We start from the raw sequence: 19,021 nt of genomic DNA on the forward strand, positions 1-19,021 counted from the left end.
TCAGGCAACACTTCAGCTCACTCTCAGCCTAGACTCGCGGCAGCTTCCGAGCTGTCGGAAGGAGAAATCCCGGCCTCCTGGAGCCCCTGAGTGCGTGTCAGGAGACCAGTGGCAGAAAGAGACGCTCGCCTTGCTGTGGAACCGTGGCCCGAGGCTGGAGTTCTCAGGAGCTGACGCGGGGCGTTCCCTGTTCAGCAGCAAGGTTTCTTGCCAGCGCTTTTCACTTCCATTTTCCCCAGAGCTGAGATTCCGGATTCGTCTTGTGCCAGCAGCCAAGTGGCCGGGGAGCAGAGCTCCTGAGTTTCTCGGTCTGATAGAGTCGCTGGGTTGCTGCCCAGTGGCCACGTTAGCTGCCTCGCCCCGTCAGGTGGCTTGTTGGGGTTGAGATGCCTAGAGCCTTCGGCCACGTTCCTTCCACATGGATTCACCTACTTAGAACGACCCTTTCTGGGGGCTGGAGTGATAGCACAGTGAGAAGGGCGTTTGCCTTGCATGCGGCCGACCTGGGTTCAATTCCCAGCATCCCATATGGTCCCCTGAGCACCGCCAGGAGTGACTCCTGAGTGCAAAGCCAGGAGGTAGCCCCTGAGCATTGCCGGGTGTGACCCCCCCCCAAAAAAAGCAAAAAATGAACGACGCTTTCTGCGTTTTTCTTCCTCTCTGGGCTTCTGTCTGTCCGCCTGGGCTCTGTTTGCATTTTCACTCTCTCTCTGCTCGCCCATTCCCTGGCTATGGTAAGCAGCACTGCAGTGGTGCTTACCCTCTCTTTAAATTAGTGATGTTTTATTCTTTTTTTTTTTTTTGGCTTTTTGGATCACACCCAGCAATGCACAGGGGTTCCTCCTGGCTCTGCACTCAGGAATTACTCCTGGCAGTGCTCGGGGGACCCTATGGGATGCTGGGAATCGAATCCAGGTCTGCCGCGTGCAAGGCAAATGCCCTACCCGCTGTGCTATCGCTCCGGCCCCAGGGATGTTTTATTCTTTGAATAGATTTTTAGCAGCAGAATTGCTGGGTCAGATAGAATGTGTCTTGAATATTTTGAGAAATCTGCATATTTTTTGTCATAGCAACTGGATCCATTCGTATTCCTGCCAACAGTGGGTAAGGGATTCTTTTTCTCCTTATCCTCGTCATCCACTGGGGAATTGATGGTCCCCAGTGCTTGGGGGCATAGGCCATCGTCACATGTGTGAGGTGATGTTTCATTGTCATTTTGATTTGCATTTCCCCAATAATCAGAAATAATGAGCATCTTTTCCTGTGCCCATTGGCCATTTGTATGTCTTTTATTTATGTGAAGTATCTGTATAGCTATTATTTAGTGGAACTAGTTGTTGAGTTTTGTGAGTGCTTTATATTTCTTGGTCATTAGTTCTTTGTCACATGTGTGTTGTGTGAATATTTTCTCCCATTCAATCAATAGGATACCTTTCTGTTTTAATGTCTTAATTATAGTTTCTTTTTCTGGAAATGTACGTCATCATTTTCATCATCGTAGCAGTGTGGTAGTGGTAATTATAGTAATTCTTTTAGACATTCTTGACATATGAGCGGAGTTGTGTGATCATTACTGCCTAATTTTAGAATCTCCTAATTGCCCCCAAAGATCAACACCATGCTCATTAGCCATGACTGCCCATGACCCTGCCCCGGCTCTGACGGCTGCTCATCTACTGCTTCCTTCTGTACATGTGCTGTTATGGACATTTCACGTAAATGGACTCAGACATAATGGCTTGTCATTTCACGGGCTTCTCAACTCATGTCAGTTTTCAATAATTGTATTTATTGTAGCACCCATCATACTTTCCTTTTTTGACTTTTCCTGTTTATTTACTTCCTTTCCTTCCTCCCTCCCTCCCTCCCTCCCTTCCTTCCTTCCCTCCTTCCTTCCGTTCTTTCTTCCTCCCTCCCATCCCTCCCTCCCTCCTTCCTTCCTTCCTTACTCCCTCCTTCCTTCCTTCCTCCCTCCCTTCCTTCCTTCTTCCCTCCCTCCCTCCTTCCCTCCCTCCCTCCCTCCCTCCCTCCCTCCCTCCCTCCCTCCCTCCTTCCTTCCTTCCTTCCTTCCTTCCTTCCTTCCTTCCTTCCTTCCTTCCTTCCTTCCTTCCTTCTTTCCTTCTTTTGGTTTTATAAACCACACCCAGTGGTGCTCAGGGTTTACACTTGGCAGAACTTGGGGAACCATATGGGGTGCCAGAGATTGAACCCCCGTCGGCCACATGCAAGGTTGCCGAGTACTCTGTTCCATCACTGTCACTGTCACTGTCATCCCGTTGCTCATCAATTTGTTCGAGCAGGCACCAGTAATGTCTCTCATTGAGAGACTTATTCTTACTGTTTTTGGCATATCCAATATGCACAGCTTGCCAGGCTCTGCTGTGTGGGCTCTATACTCTTGGTAGCTTGCCGGGCTCTCTGAGAGGGGCGGAGGAATCGAACATGGGTCTGCCACGTGAAAGGCGAATACCCAACCGCTGTGCTATCGCTCCTGCCCACTCTGTTCCATGATGATGATAATTTGTCTCTCAAATAGTACCTTCCCCATAAGGACTTTTTCTTAATCATCCCAACTGGACGTGATCATTTTGTTAAATTCTTCATTTTGTTAAGTCCTTCATTTTTCACTTAGTCCTTCATCATTTGATACATTTCTGGATTGTTTTTCATTTGGGGTTTTTGTGACTCTGTTGTGGCATGCTCCTGTATACACTTCTGTGTGGACATATGCTTTAAATTCTCTTCACTGTTTACTTAGCAGTGGAATGGCTGGGGGCGTTGGTAACTCTGTGTTTAACGTTCAAAAAAACTGCAATACTATTATCCAAAATAGCTGTACCATCTTCCATTCCCATGAGCCACGGGTGAGAGTCCCCGTTTCTCAAAGTCTTTATAACACTTGTTACATAATTGGAGACATTCCAGTTTCATCTCTGGCCTTTCTAGTGGTTGGGAAGTGACCTCCTGTTCCTGGTTCCTGTCCATGAAACATCCTCCTTTGCCCTGCCAGCTTCACTGTTCAAGCCACCCCTTGGGCCAGAGAGCAAGTACAGGGAGTAAGGTGCTCGCCTCGCCTACGGCCAACCTCGGTTCAAGTTCCCAGGATGCTGTCTGGTCCCTGAGCACCGCCAGAAGTGGTCTCTGAGTGCAGAATCAGGAGTAAACTCTGAGCATGGCTGGGTGTGGCCCCCAAACAAAAATGAGGATGATGACAATAAGTTATCTCTCAAATAGTACCTTATCCATAAGGAGTTTTTCCTAATCATCCCAATGGAAGTGATCATTTTGTTAAATTCTTCAAAACATCTCTCTGGTGGTAGGTTATTTTTCTCATTTCTTTGCGAATTTCTCAGTGGGACTGATAACATTCAAATGATCTTTAAATTCACACATTCTTAAATCTAGTCTCAGAAGAGGTATGAGTGGTAGTTAAATAAGGAGAATTATGACATGGAAAAAAGGGAAATACTAGTAAATCTTTGTGCCTGTATTGATTCTCTTTGTGTGTAAGAAAGAGACAGACAGATGCACCTTTAGGAAAATGACCTAAATCTAAGAATTTGGGTAATAAGGGGATGGCTGGCTCATTCACTACCTGCTCTCTTGTTTTTAAAATGGGAAACATTTCCTTCAAGGATTTACATTGTCAGCGATTCTTACATTAATGGATGAAAGCAATAAAACCCTCGCAGGAGAGTCTCACTCTGTTCCCCTCTGCCTGGTCTGCCCCAGTGTCGCTACAGGCCAGGGACTCACCGGCAGTCACGTGACAGCTCCTGAGATTGCAAATGGTGAAGGCTCCTGCTGGTGCCTAAACTGGCATCAGTTTTCTCGTAGGAAGCTTGCAGAGAGGCCGCTGTGCTGCTTTCAGAGACTCTTGAGTATAATCAGCGCTTCTGTTGGAAGCCCCGGATAAAAACTATCCATTTGGAGGACAGTGAATATATCCTGCTGGGGAACAGTTTTTCCCCAACGTGCCCAGACACGTTGCACACCTGGTCCAGGCAGACGTGGGGAGAAGGATGACAGTCTCACGGAGAAACCACTCCGGGAGCCGCCAATGGCCGTTCACTTTATTGCCAAAGACACACGTACTTTATAGAGGGTCTCGGCTTGAGAGGATGGTCCGATCACATGAAGTTTAGCATCACTGACCTGTCCCCTCTCCAACTCTGCTTTGCCCGGCCCATCCCAATTAGGGCAGACACTGCAGTTAGGAGTGACTCCGTAAGGGTAGGGGACAAATTGGCAGGGTTGGGTGAGACTCAAGGCCGGATACCTGGTGCTTGTCAAATGTGCCCAGACACTCCCTGCTGGGTCCCTACGCAGGGACAGGTCTTATCTGCTCAGGTGCCTGTTGTCATGCTCCACATTATCCTATGGCTTCTCGCTGGTTTTATTTTTATTCCACATAAGACTCTGTGAGAGAGGAAGAGAGAAAGAAAAGGAGAGGGAGAGAGTATCTGTGTGTATCTGTGTGTGAGAAAGGGTGTGTGTGTGAGAGAGAGAGAGAAAGAGAGAGAGAGAGGAAGAAAGAAAGAAAAGGAGAGGGAGAGAGTATCTGTGTGTATCTGTGTGTGAGAAAGGGTGTGTGTGTGTGTGAGAGAGAGAGAGAGAGAAAGCATGTGTGTGTGTGTGAGAGATAGAGAGAGGAAGAGAAAAAGAAAAGGAGAGGGAGAGAGTATCTGTGTGTGAGAAAGGATGTGTATGTGTGTGTGAGAGAGAGAGAAAGCATGTGTGTATGTGTGTGTGTGTGTGTCTGTGTGCGTGCACGTGCGCGTGCCTAATGGTCGGCTTCTGACTCATCAGCTCTCAGAAGCAGTATGTCTGTAGAAAGATTCTGGAACCACAGAGAATCTTCACAGTGCTCCTTTCATCCATAGACCTCCTCTGCTCAGATCGGGCGAACAGAAGGGGATCCAGCCCCTCTGGCTTGGATGTGTTCATGTTCTCAAAGCGTCTGAACAGTCGCACTTCTGGGACGGGAACAGAAAGGCGGAAGTGTCTAGGGCCGTGAGTGCTGTGGGGCGGGTTGTTCTACTCACCTTTTCTCTCTTCAGAGGAGGAGAAGGTGGCCTTTGTCAACTGGATCAACAAGGCCCTGGAGAGCGACCCCGACTGCCAGCACCTGCTGCCCATGAACCCGGCGGACGGCAGCCTCTTCAAGTCCCTGGCCGACGGCATCCTGCTCTGGTGAGACGCCTGCTCCCCCTCGAGTACGCTGCGAATGCTCCGCTTTTCAGGATTTTTTTTTTCACTATTTTGTCTACTTATAAAAGCAAACTGAAAACATCTCAGGGAGTCTAAACTATTCTGTTTTCTCCTTAGCAAAATGATCAACTTATCCGAACCAGATACAATTGATGAAAGAGCCATTAATAAGAAAAAACTGACCCCGTTCACTATTTCTGTAAGTATTGGCCTGCTGCGGTGATCCACGTCGAGGCTTTTACTGACGGGTGTGCAGGGGAGGGCGAAACCACGGAGCAAGCCTGATCCAGTTTCCTCAGAAAACAGATGGCGTGTTTCCAGCACCCATGTTCTTGTTGTTCATAAAAGAAACACTGCATGGAGAAGGTTTTACTTCTTCACAGAAAGTTTCGCTCTTTGTACTAGATGGTCCCACCGTCAGCTTTTCTTGGTCCAGATCTTGTCAAGAGTGCAGGGAGTCATAGAAACTACATGCTGTCATCAGGGAAGCAACCACCACAAAGGGCCCCTGTGAAAGGGTCAGTGACAGAGGGAAGTGGCCACTCTGGACACGGACTCGGTGCCTGTCACTTTGGTGACCTGCTTTTTCAGGCCACAGGGCCATACGTGGCCTGTGTGTATAAAGGGGCCACTACGAGGTGAGCACTATTCTGGGGGGGTTTCTGCCCTTGCTTTCTGCCCACTGCAGATTTCCTTAGAAGAGAAGACTGAGAGATTCTCTGCGCTGAGCTTCAGGTGGCATGCGCTGTCCTCTGAAGTTCATTCTGATTTGCTGTAGGGAACTTAGACATATCAGATGATATTCCAATATGCACTGCCCATATTTTAATCAGATTTTTTTACTTGGAGTTATAGAAAAGAAATAAAAATGTCTTTGCAGTATAAGTCACAAATAACAGCACTCTAGGAGAAGGAGTTCCATATTGTAGTTGTGGAAGCTTTTTTAAAAGAAAAAAATATATATATATAGGTATACACACATTCTGTATTTCAGTTTCTCATAACTGAAATTTACATGATATTTTGGCCGCTCCTAGGGTCCCTTTTTACTCTGTGGATGTTGTCCTTTGTAACATAACCTGGACTGCTCAGAATCCATTTTATTTTAGTTTGGGGGCCATACCCATGGATGCTTAGGGCTTAGTCTGACTCTACACCCAGAAATTACTTCTGTTGGGCTTGGGGTACCATGTGGGGTGCCGAGGATTAAACCTCAGTTACCATATGCAAGGCAGGTACCCTACCCACTGTATTCTCTCTCTCTCTGGCCTCCAACAGACCCCATTTTGTAAGTCACTTTCCAAGTTCTCTGTTACTTGAAAATTAAACTTAATTGTGCTTTGTTTTGAATGGACGTGCTTCCAAATAGGAACCTTATAGAATTTCTTCAAATCATTAACCTAACACCGATAGTACTGAAATTCCCCAGGGAATCTCATGAAAGGGTAATGTTTATATAATCCGCAATGTCAACAGTAGTTCCCGCCTTCCTTCTTTCCTGTGTATGCGAACACTATGAATGCGTGAAGAAAGAAATGACTCGTTTTGTTGGTGCGAGGGGGGTGACACAAGACAGTTGTCACGGAAGCGCTGACACTTGATGGCAGGAATGAGACTTTGCCTTGGGGACCATCGTGAGTCCCAGGGCAAGGCCTGTGGAAGGCCGCTGTATCCTGGGAACGTCTCGGCTCTGTCTGTGGTGTTGGGAGGGGAAGCCAGAGACAAATCCCGCAGGTTTCGGTGCTCAGACTGTGGGTGGGACACGAGCCCTCGCTAGCTGCCTGCCCTCGCTCCTGGGAGCAGCCACGACCCTCTGCTGTCACAGCGCTCACACCCACTTGGGGGTCCACGGTAGGAAACGGCAGGAACGGACAGGAGGTGCGGGGGAAAGCAGGGGGTGACGTGTGCCCGCGGCTCAGCGGTGGCCGATGCCCCGGCTCTTTCCAGGGAAGGTTTCAGAGCTTTTCTCAGCCTGGAAGGACCCGGGGCCCGGGGGGGAGTGTGTCCCGGCGGGCTCGGGGCCCTGGCTGGCCAGAACAGAATGAGGAGGACAAGGGAAAGGGGCAGAGAGTGTTTGACGGCTCTTCCAGCTAGAGGGGCTGCCTGTCTACTCCACTCCCAGCAGAGCACCTGGAGATGGAGCCTAGGAGAGCCAGTCTGAGGGCGGAGGTTAGGACGGAATGCAAAAACTGGAAGAACAGCACTGAGCATTTCCAGAAGGTTTTCTTTTTCTTTTTACCATTTTAAAGAGATTTTTAAATGATTAACTAAATTTCCAATTTCATAAGCGACTTTTAAACTCGAAGCAGTGTGATTTACAATACCGTGAGTGGTAGGGTTTCCTATGTAGACTGTCCCCAAGATCACACCCTCTGCCAGATGCCCCCTCCCCACTCCTGTCATCCTGCATGCTGGTAGGCGCAGGCCTAGAGGCCGGTTCTCAGGTACGGAGGAGGGGTCGTAAGGGCACTGGCGTCAACGAGGAAAGGGATTTGGCAGATTTCTGTAAAAGGCAAGAGTGAATGTTGGCAATAAAGAAGGAAGAACATTTTCGCAGGGTCTGAGAGGAAGCCTGGGGAGAAAAAGGGGAGACTGGGGCTTCAATGTTGGAGTCCTTTGGAATCCCCAGAATATTCCAAGAATTCCGGGAGGTGTAGCCAGTGCTTGTACGAGCAGCGCGGAGAGGCGTGGCGGTGGGCCAAGGGGTGTAGGTAGGTGTGGATTGAAAGTCCTGAGCACGCAGTAGCCACTGAAGTGTTGGGATTTGCTTTTCCGAGTGGTGTTATTTCAGCTGTGCTCCCACTCTACTTGACACACGTGTTTCTGCATCCGTCACTTGCTTTATCTTTACAACGCCTAACGCTGACTTTCTAAAGCAATGCACACGTGCTTATTTCCCGGTGACGTGCAGGAGAACCTGAACCTTGCGCTGAACTCCGCCTCGGCCATCGGCTGCACCGTGGTCAACATTGGCGCCCAGGACCTCAAGGAGGGGAAACCTCACCTGGTCTTGGGCCTCGTCTGGCAGATCATCAAGGTCGGCCTCTTCGCTGACATTGAGATCTCCAAGAACGAAGGTAACAATCGCCGGCGAGGCGGGGGGTGGGGGGGGGGGGGTGGGGGGTTGGCTTCTCCCTGCCGCGCAGCCTGGGCGGGAAGAGACTGAGGTGTCGCTCCCTCCCGCCAGCTCTGATCGCGCTGCTCAAGGACGGCGAGGACCTGGAGGAGCTGATGAAGCTGTCCCCGGAGGACCTGCTGCTGCGCTGGGTCAACTACCACCTGACCAACGCCGGCTGGAGGAACATCAGCAACTTCAGCCAGGACATCAAGGTCTGGGTCTCGGCCTCCGGACTCAGGAAGTAGACGTTGGAAAAAGAAAAGAAAAGAAAAATAAACACAGGGGGTGGAGGCAGAGGAGTGTTCAAGCTTAAATTTGAAGCTGAGCACGTAGTAGAGAGAATGAACATTTGCGTTTCTTGCTCCAAAGTAGATGCCCCAGCTGTCATCACAGACTCTTATAAATGAAGGAACAGGAGGCTGGAGGCAGAGTGCATGCTCTCATGCATGAGGCTCTGGGCTGCATCCCCGCAACATATATAGATACATATACACACATATACATGCACACACGCACATACACACGCACACACGCACACGCATACACACACACACACACACACACACCATTACGGGCTTGCAATAGAAAACACAGTTGAGCGACAATCGTACTAGACTTAGCAGATTCAAGTATTTTTCCCTATTTTGGGGACAGGGAGGCGCCTGGCCTCACACATGGGGCAGGCCCACCTCCCCCAGCCCAGCCTTGCCCCCTGTCCTCCCTCCCCCGCCGTTTCGCAGGCCACAGTTAGTCAGTTGCACTGAGGGTGACAGCCGGCCAGTCCGGACTGAGAAGGACACCTTTCTGGTGGCTGCAGGCCCCGTGGGCGTGACTGCTCCCACCCTTGCTCCAGCTCACCAGTAGCCACTGACCAGGAGCGACATGACATAGTCTGAGGACAGGCGGGCACTGGCGGTCAGGTCTCCCGAGCTCCCTCCCCTCCCCCCCTCCTGGGAGAGGCCCGTTATGGACACTGGCTGTGACATCCGGTGACCCCCGGCAGCTGCCTGCTGGGTCCCGGCATCTCTCTCGCTTATGTCCAGGCTCACTTGACGCTGACTCTCTTTCTCTTGGGATCCCTTCAGCCAGGTTCTGTTTCTCCCTGACGGCCCGGACAGAGGCCCCCTCTCTGTCTCTATCTGTCATCTCCAGCAACAGAATCGCTCAGTGGCCCCTTGGCAATGTACAGTCTTTAGCTGAGACTCCGAGAGCCCCCCTGCCCCGTTACAATGAGGCTAGCCCCCCGCATTGCGCCACAGCCCCCACTGTAGGAAACACCAGCCTCATTGACACTGATTCGCTCTGCTTTCGTCTTTGATTTGTTCAAACGTTTATTTTCCAGGTGGGCTGGGGGGTTTCTTCTAATTTCAGTTTTTTTCTCCTCTGATACCTGTAAACCCTCCTGCAGGGCCCTGTGAGGGTCTTTGCGGACCCTCACCAAGTCAGACGTTTCTTGAGAAATGTCTCCATGGTGCAGGGAGGGAAACGTCCAACAGGGGACGTGTCAGCTGATGGGGAGTCAGCTCAGAATAACGGCTCCCAGCGTATGTCCTGGTCTGGGGCGAGGTGGCGATGTGTCTGGGCCAGGTGGCCCTGCTTCTGCTGCTTGGTTGGGGTCACTCCTCGGGGGTCTTTGTTCCCGATGGCCCGAGGGGCGACACTCCCTCAGAAGGGCTGTTTGGAAAGAGGCCCCGCGCGTGACACTCAGACTAGACCCCCAGCCTCTCCGCGGCCCCCCTGGGCTTCCCCTAACTGCTCACTCCTCCCGCTGGGTTCTCGAGTGGCTCTTACAAGGGCCCCGAACGTCACTTTCATTTCCTATGGGTCAGGGGAAGTTCCAGGCCAGTCAGAGTGAGAGGAGAAGTAGATTCTGCCCCACTGGAGGCGCCTTATACACATAGAGCACTCCAGCACTGTCACTGCTGTCCCGTTGCTCATCGATTTGCTCGAGCGGGCACCAGTAATGTCTCCATGGTGAGACTTGTTGTTACTGTTTTTGGCATATCGAAGACGCCACAAGTAGCTTGCTAGGCTCTGCCATGTGGCGGGGGTGGGGGTACTTTCTGTAGCTTTCTGGGCACTCTGAGAGGGGCAGAGGAATCAAACCCGGGTCGGTCACGTGCAAGGCAAATGCCCTTCCCGCTGTGCTATCGCTCCAGCTCTGGGGTGTGAGTTATTGTTAAACTGATTGTGCACATATATAGGGAGAAATCCCGATTCCCGCCTGGAGAGACAAAATCCCTGCGGAAGTTCATAGCGAGTGGCCGCTCCTGCTTTGTACAGGCGGGCGTGGCTCTGTGCTTCAGAGGGGAGGACCCTTAACTCCTTCTGAGAAGCCAGGAGGGCCCTCTGCAAGATGAGCCTCCCCCCTACAGCGGCTGAGGCTGTCCGGGCATGTGAACAGGCTGTTGGTGGGGCGGGGGGCGGGGTAGCTCCGTCATGGCCGTGACGAAGCAAATGTGCTCACGAGCATCAGTCCCAGTCACCGATTCTCTCTCCGAGTTAAGGATGGAGCAGCTGCTGCCTCTCTTTGCGCCGTTTTCCCTCGGGTGAGCGATGGTCTCTCATTTCTGAGTCGCCCTCTCTCTCCGTTCCTTGCAGGATTCCAGAGCCTATTTCCACCTGCTGAATCAGATCGCCCCTAAAGGGGACGGGGACGACGGGCCTGCCATCGCCATAGACATGTCAGGCTTTAATGTGAGTGCAGGACTGAATTCAACTCGGTTTTTGGTAAAAGTGCACAAAACCTCAGCCTTCCCGTTTTAAGGGTGCAGTTCGATGGCGTGGAGAACCTCCGCGTCACGCACAGTTACGCTGGCGTCTCTGGAACTCCGCTCCTCGCCCACACCAGCCCTGTCCTCGGACAGTGAACCCTCTCCGCTCGGCCCCGATGGCGCTGCTCTCTTCTCTGCTGCCATAGACTTCACTTGAGTTTCTTTTTATTTTATTTTATTTTATTTTATTTTATTTTATTTTATTTTCATGAGTCACTGTAAGATACAGTTACAGACTTGTAAACTTTCATGGTTATGTCTCGGTCATACAATGATCGAGTACCCACCCCTCCACCAGTGCCCACTCTCCACCACCAATGTTCCCAGGATCCCTCCCGCCCCCTCAATGAGAATTGCACTGTTTCACTTGGATTTTTGAAATATTTTTAATAGGCACCTCAGCTTCTAGTCTCTGTTTTCTGGGCCCTATCTGCCAGTTCTTAGGGTCACTTCTGGTGGTTCCAGGAATCGAACCAGGACCAGCCACATGCGAGGCAAGCACCTTGATCTCTGTGCTTCTCTCCCTCCCTCAACTCACTTTCCGTTGAGAAAGAGGCTGCTGAAAATGCCATTTAAGTGTGACGGGTGAGAGCACTATACCTTTGAGTCTTTTAGGAGGCATTCTAACACCCGGCTTGAACAGGTTAGCCATACTTTGACCTGTGGGAGCTGTTTGATTACACTTTAACAGTTCTGGAATGGGTTTTTTTTTGTTGTTGTTGTTTTCTTTTTGGGTCACACCCAGCGATGCTCAGGAGTTACTCCTGGCTCTGCACTCAGGAATTACTCCTGGCGGTGCTCAGGGGACCATATGGGATGCTGGGAATTGAACCCGGGTCGGCCGCGTGCAAGGCAAACGCCTTACCTGCTGTGCTATTGCTCCAGTCCCAGTTCTGGAGTGTTTTATTTGATCATTTTTCTGGTTTGGGAGGTCACACCTGGAGGTACTCAGGGCTTATTCTTGGCTCAAGGGTCACTCCTGGTGATGCTTGGGTGGGGGTGACCAAATGCAGTATCAGGGGTCAACCTGGGGTCCTCCGTGTGCCAGGCAGGCACCTTAGCCCCGATACTCTCTCCGCAGCCCCCCTGCTAAGTACCTCAGCACTGACAGCAAAATTTTTCTCTGATCTCCACAAGCAAACTTAAGAGACTTGTTCTTCCTGTTCAGAAAGGAATGGGACATTGATACGTGAATTCCTGTGCATCTGATTCTGTTTCAAGCTATTATTTGCACATGTCCAGGGTAGTGATTGCTTACAAGTGTGGTGTATTTAAAAAAAAAAATTACGCCAGTGGAAAGTTTGACCCAAACTGCTTCTGTTTTATTTGCTGGTGCAGGAGTCGAACGACTTGAGGCGTGCTGGCTGCATGCTGCAGCAGGCCGAGAAGCTGGGCTGCAGGCAGTTCGTCACGCCTGCAGATGTGGTCTCCGGCAACCCGAAGCTGAACATGGCCTTTGTAGCCAACCTGTTCAACACCTACCCCAGCCTGCACAAGCCCAGCAACAATGACATTGATGTGAATTTGCTGGAAGGTGGGTTCCATCTGCCGTGCGTGGAGTCACTCTGGGCCTCTTTCGGTGGCTGTGTCCTGCTTCCTTCAAGAGAGAGCACTGTAACGGGGGGTACCGTCAGCTCTGTGTCAATCCATTTAAAGTGTCAATTGAACAACCTGGTTGTGGGTTTGGGTGGAAAGAAAAAGACTGGGGATAAGTCATTCTTAATATTTCTTCATGAGAGTTTAGAGAGAACTGTCGCTTGTTTAAAAGATTCCCTTAAGTGACCACATGACATAACTCCACCACCAATATGATCAATGACTAATCTATTGGAAAAATAATAATTCTTTGTAACTTTTCAAAAAAATTATTTGGAAATGAGTTTAACTCCAGTGTTGTTCTCTTTTCAAAAAATGTTTTCGTGTAGATGAACAGAATTACAGTGTTTGTGACTTGTCTGTTGGGGAGGGGGCTATTGTTATCTGTCTCATGATTTATAAGACTTTCCTGTTTTGCTTCATGAAATGCAGACCTGACTCCTCCTAATGTAGGTACTGTATTTAGTACTTTTCTATGCTCTCTATGTAGTTTCTCTCTGAATGCTTTTTTTTTTATAAGAATGCTTTTTTAAAAATATTTATTTCTATCTGGGTTGATAGATTTTGCGTTGTTCATGCTGTGTTTTTTTTCTCTCTATCTTAATATGCCTAAAGAATGAATGCCAACAAGCAAGAAAACAAAAAATGAAATTGAGTTAGACTAGCAGAGTAGGACTTTGATTATGTAAACCCTCCACCGAATCTACCTTCTATAGTAATGGGTTATGGGAGTTGTAAACTCATTGAAATCAGTTTTGGCAGTCGAAATTTTCAGAGCTGAGATAATGCTTCTATCCCTCTCCCCTGAATAAACAAATGTACCTTTTTATCACAGGTGATGTTTGGGAGGATCTGTGTTCTATAACACAAGATCATTTTGAGCTATTTAACTGTGACATTACCGAGTGTTCCTGAAGCTTACAGAGTAGGAATCCCCATCGTGACAAAAATACTCTCCCTGTGCCAGTCTTTCTCCTCTGCTTCCCGGCTTCTCATCCTCATCTTTCTTCTCTCCCTGCTCACACTTTCCCTCACGTGCATTTCAAACCCCACAGTCAGTGTCCGAGGTAAAAGTCGAAACTGGCCGTTGTGGGCCGGGGAGAGTCAGCACAGACGCGAGGAGGAAGCCCTCGGGTAGGGAGTTGTGTTGAGAGACTCTGAGGGGCGGTCTTCACTTTCTGTCCCCTTCCCCCGACCTGTAAGAAGGGATAGGAAATAAATCAGGACCCTGATTCCTTTCCTCTCTAATGGCTTCAACTTAAGGTCCATCTCCTTGCTACTTTGTACTTCATTTTTAGGGTTCATAAAAGAAGATGCAGACTTAACAAATCTGCATTTGTTCTTGGGGAAAATAGGATTGATTCAACTTACCCTTTCTGAAGACCAGTAAAATAAAGACAGGATTATCGACATAGGTTATGGAATTCAGGGAGGAGGTAAATATATATATATATATATATATATATATATATATATATATTGCAGTGAAATTTAGGGTGAGGGATTAGATCTTTTAAAAACTGCAAAGGAAGACTGTGTTTTGATCAGCCTGGACAGTCTCAGGCTCTCCCTCGGTGTCTCGAACTGTTTAGAGTGGCATATTAAAAACGACTTGCTTTTTATAGTTCTCTAATCCTTGCTGGGTGCCTCTTTTTCCGACTGCTCACACTCCTCTCTGTCGTTTGAATTTTTTTGCTAGTGTCCTGCATGCTTTTTGGAATTTTTCGGTGTGACTAGGATTGCTAAATATTTCCCTTAGTATCACTATGTTTATAGAAGAGGAGTCTTTGGGAAATAATTATCAATCATCTCTACTTAGAACATATGTATGTCCTGACTCCGCTGCCAGAAAAGTGTACTTGACTTGGTCGTTGGATCTTTTTTTTCCGTCTGTGCATTGGTGATCTTTCTAGGTCTTCAAGGATGTTGGAAGTTGGACCATCAGCGTCCCATACTCATCATACATGAGTATGTTCTCTTAAGCAAAGGAAGTTATCGACATGTAATTAAAAACAAAATTAAAAGCCTCATTCAATATTAAGCTTTTTTTTTTTTTTTTGCTTTTTGGGTCACACCTGGCGATGCACAGGGGTTACTCCTGGCTCTGCACTCAGAAATTATTCCTGGCGGTGCTCAGGGGACCATATGGGATGCTGGGATTCGAACCCGGGTCGGCTGCGTGCAAGCAAACGCCCTTCCCGCTGTGCTATCGCTCCAGCCCCCTCAATATTAAGCTTTTATATTACATTGAACCTACTACATTGACTGTGTAAAGGCAGACCCTCTCGGAAATTATTTGTGGTGATCAAAAAATGCACAGGGCATAGATTTAGAAAAAACCTTCAAATCATGTTTGCACCATTTACTATCACAGAAACTTATGGGAGCTTTGGCATTCTCATAGATAATACAGGACTCATAACACTTAGTTTGAAGTGTTACAGAACATGTTGAAGTGACCTTTCATGGATTAGTTTAGCATATAGTATGTACTCAGAAATGGTCCGACCAGGGAAAGGTGCTTAATATATCACTTTTGCACATTTGGTGGTGTTCAACATGATATTTTTCTTTGCTTTTAGTAGCCTACTTAAAATGTATACTTTCCCCCCCCCCGAAACTCTTTACCAATTGCAAATCAGAAAAATGTTTTTATAGTTATTTCTGTCTGATAAATTAACAATTAAGATTTTACTTCTCAGATTGCTTCATTTATCTGCAGTTCAGACTTTTGCCCTTTCCAATGTAGGACACATATGTTTTCGCACTGCTTTTTCCTGGCTCTTGCGCAAATGCATTGTACTTCTGGCTTTAAGCACTTATTTATCAAGACCGCTCAAAATGATGTTAGATAAATACATGCTTTCTTCTGAAATCTATTTTACTTTTCAGGTGTTAAAAATTAAAATGTTGATTACATAATTCATGGACAGCAATAAGAAGAAACATGAACCTGTGGTGTGGAATAGTTTCAAAGCTCAAAATACAAACTTAGTGTCTTTTAACACATCCACGGTGCCAGCAGGTTTAGCAGAATTTTGATACTATTTTAATTAAAAATTGAACTTTATTAATTATACTCTATCAACATGTATAACTGAAAACAGCAATTTGGACTTTCCCAGATAGATATTATTGACTAAAAATCATGTATATGGAAAAATATATTAGAGAAATAACCCAAAACTAAACAAGTCACTCTCAGGTCACTCTGGGAAAAGCTCAAGTTATTTCCTTTGCTTCTGCTTAATAAGCTACAAATAAGGCTTAAGCTTGGCTGCTGGGAGTATTGGATTTAACCTCTATTTTTTTAAAGAAGGTTTCCCAGAGAGAGAGACAGATGGATAGAGAGGTATACATACATAGATACTCAAAGTAGATATCATAGGCTCATCTGTTGCCTTTTATGCAGACCAGAGGAAACAGAATTGAAGAAGTTCTGAGACTGTATAATTAAGTAGGGCAAGTGAGAGTCCCCTCTGAGGACTCTGAAAGCCACCTGGAAATCCAGTGAGCATATCGCACCCCGGGCAGCAAGGCCCCGCCAGACTCCTGTGGCGCTGTCCAGGCAGGCTTCCCTCTCTGGTGGGCTGCCACTGAAGCAAGGCGGCAGCCATGGCGTTCAGGAAGGCCTTCCCTGGCTCAGAGGGGTGGAGATGTACGTGCCCACCGCCCTCTGACCCCGGAGTCGGTGTCCTCCGTCACCTGCCTAGGGGACAGTTTATGTCATTCTTGTGACGACGTGCAGGGTATTTTAGCCACCAGGATGGTTTGCACCTAGAGTGTTTGTGGAAGGTGGGCCAGCAGGGAGCGCCTCGGGGTCACTCTGCCCACTTTGGGCCACACCAGAGTCCCCCCTTCCTCATGGACGGTGTGAGCACTGCCACAAAGGGAGTGTTCAGGAGGGCCAGGCTAGCACTGGCCAAACCGGAGCACCTGAGGGAAAGTCCTCCTTGAGGGGCTCTCTGGGGCTCAGGAGCTGACCATGATGACCTTTCCAGTAAGGAGCTTGTGAACAGCCCTCATCACCTGTCAATATCACTCACTGGCCCCTCTTCCGTCCATCAGTGTCCGTCACTCTAAGTCCATGCCCAGAAACGTTTTCCCTGTAAAATCATGCTCGATGCAAATTTGGAAACACTGTTTTGGGACGCAGACGGCTTTATTGCTTCTGCTTAATGTGTTGGATGTGACCATGACTGCTAAAAGATGTTGTCTGATTCACTGTCAGTCAGAACCTTCTGCGTATGACATCTACCAATGAGATCTTAGGAAATTTTCTGTTGTTTTTCTGGACTGAGATGAGCCCCTGGCTCATTCCCTCACAGACATTCAGTCAGGGCTCTTGGTGAAGAAACTTAGAGCGAATGAAGATTTTAAGAAAAGAGGGGAATACTGATTTTTGCAGTTAGACATGTCCTCCCTCCCAAATGATGGTAGGCTGCCAGGCACCAGCGCAAAGCATGTATGTGGCTAGTTGGTACCTGCCGGATGGTTGAAATGTGCTTCTTGATTCCCTGAATCATCAATGTGAGCTTATGTCCCCTCTAGGAGAAAGCAAGGAAGAGAGAACATTCCGGAACTGGATGAATTCCTTGGGAGTCAACCCCTACATCAATCACTTATACAGGTACATTGCTTTGTGGTGCTGCAGCCTTGCAGCCAGCGGGCAGATTTTCAAGTTAGAAACTCTCAGTGTGCTTCTACGAAAATGCACTCTCAAAAATCACAAGAATGTTGGTCTATAGTCAGAGTTTTAGAAGTCAGGGGAGCGGCAGCATAATGGGTTTGAAAAGAAAAGTGGACTGTTACTTAAAGGTGAAAATGTGATTGTGGGAGTTTTTGAGGAGTCAGCAGTTTACCTGGAGAGATTGTACAGCACGGGGGGGGGGGGGCACTCGCCTTGCACTCAATTCAAGCTGGGCACCCTGATGTCCCCCTGAAGCCTCCAGGAGTGATGCCTGAGAGAGGCAGCAATGAGCCCTGAGCACCACAAGTATGACCCAAAAAACTGAACCAAAAAATAAGGAAAATTCACCAATTTGATAAAGATAATCCATCTTATTCTCATCATTATCAATCAGTAAAGTGGTCAGTCATTTCAACCTACAAGAACAATTTCTATATTTATTATAATTTTAAAAAATATGTATCACTGTCACTGTCATCCTGTTGCTCATTGATTTGCTCAAGCGGGCACAAGTAATGTCTCCATTGTGAGACTTGCTACTGTTTTTGGCATATCGAATACACCACGGGTAGCTTGCCAGGCTCTGCCATGCGGGTGAGATACTCTCGGTAGCTTGCCAGCTCTCCAAGAGGGGCGAAGGAATCGAACCAGGGTTGCCTGCATGCAAGGCAAATGCCCTACCCACTGTGCTATCGCTCCAGCCCACTTGAGCAAATCAATGAGCAACAGGATGACAGTGACAGTGACAGTGAAAAAATATGTATACATTTAAAAAATTAAATTTTATGAATTCTCCTAAGCATTTTTCTGTATACTTTCCAGTCTGTTCATTTCTGTTCAAACTGCAGTCATTTGCTAGCTGTATTTTTTTTCTGATTTGTGGAAGTAGGCTTCATTCTCTGAGATTTGTTTAAACGTGTTCTTTCCTGTTTAAAATACTAGCACATTATTAACATTGGTAGGAATAAGAAATTGTTTGACTGAGTGTTTCCTGCGGAGGTCAGCAGCACCAGCAATGTGTCATTCTGGGGGGTGGGGAGAAAACCTTTCTTGGTTATTATGGGACTCTGTGAACCCTGGGAGCGGGGAAATGTGCCCTGAAAATCATTACCACACACATTAAGTATCCCAACTGCAACAAGAGACCTAATAAGGAGTTATCTGTAGCCAGTGCTCAGGCCCCTGCTTTTAAAGACTGAATGTGTCTTGCAAAGCTTTTCGCGTCAGTGCACGCATGCCTGATAGTCTCAGAGTCCACGGGCGCCGGCAGCCTGTCCCCGGGCCCTGCAGGAGCTCAGTGACCCAAAGACCCAGGTCAAGATTTCAGTCTCGGCGCTGCTCCACATCACAGCCAGGGCGCCAGCGAAAGGAAGGGGCCGGCGAAGAAACACAAACGGTCTGGCTAACAATCTCTAACAGTCTTACCTCCAGCCAGGCGTTGAGGTGGGCCCCAAATCTCTAAATACCGTGGCAGTAAAGGCCCATGTACGTGTCTTCATAAACATGTATGGACTTGCAGGCCAACCCCTAGATTGGAAGTCGGGGCCAGACTGTCCGTCCTGCTGGGCCACAGAGAGATGACAGTGTGGGTCAGGCGCTTGCCTGGCACGCGGCTGACCTGGGTTCTCTCCT

At 48.2% G+C, this 19,021-nt stretch overlaps 1 protein-coding gene across 6 annotated transcripts in view; it reads left to right on the plus strand.

Annotated features, from left to right (window-relative positions):
- Positions 1-19,021, plus strand: part of PLS1 (plastin 1) — an 82,302-nt gene that overhangs the window by 49,593 nt on the left and 13,688 nt on the right. For 5 of the 6 annotated variants that reach the window (XM_055127379.1, XM_055127376.1, XM_055127381.1 and 2 more), the window contains 8 exons: positions 5,061-5,193; positions 5,329-5,410; positions 8,123-8,288; positions 8,399-8,541; positions 10,931-11,026; positions 12,442-12,637; positions 13,132-13,152; positions 17,251-17,329. In XM_055127379.1, coding sequence (XP_054983354.1) covers positions 5,061-5,193; positions 5,329-5,410; positions 8,123-8,288; positions 8,399-8,541; positions 10,931-11,026; positions 12,442-12,637; positions 13,132-13,152; positions 17,251-17,329 — 916 coding nt within the window. The remainder of the gene's footprint in view (positions 1-5,060; positions 5,194-5,328; positions 5,411-8,122; positions 8,289-8,398; positions 8,542-10,930; positions 11,027-12,441; positions 12,638-13,131; positions 13,153-17,250; positions 17,330-19,021) is intronic. The other variant, XM_055127380.1, reaches the window with a different exon arrangement.

This window comes from Sorex araneus, chromosome 2 (assembly GCF_027595985.1).
Source record: "Sorex araneus isolate mSorAra2 chromosome 2, mSorAra2.pri, whole genome shotgun sequence".
NCBI lineage: Eukaryota > Metazoa > Chordata > Mammalia > Eulipotyphla > Soricidae > Sorex > Sorex araneus.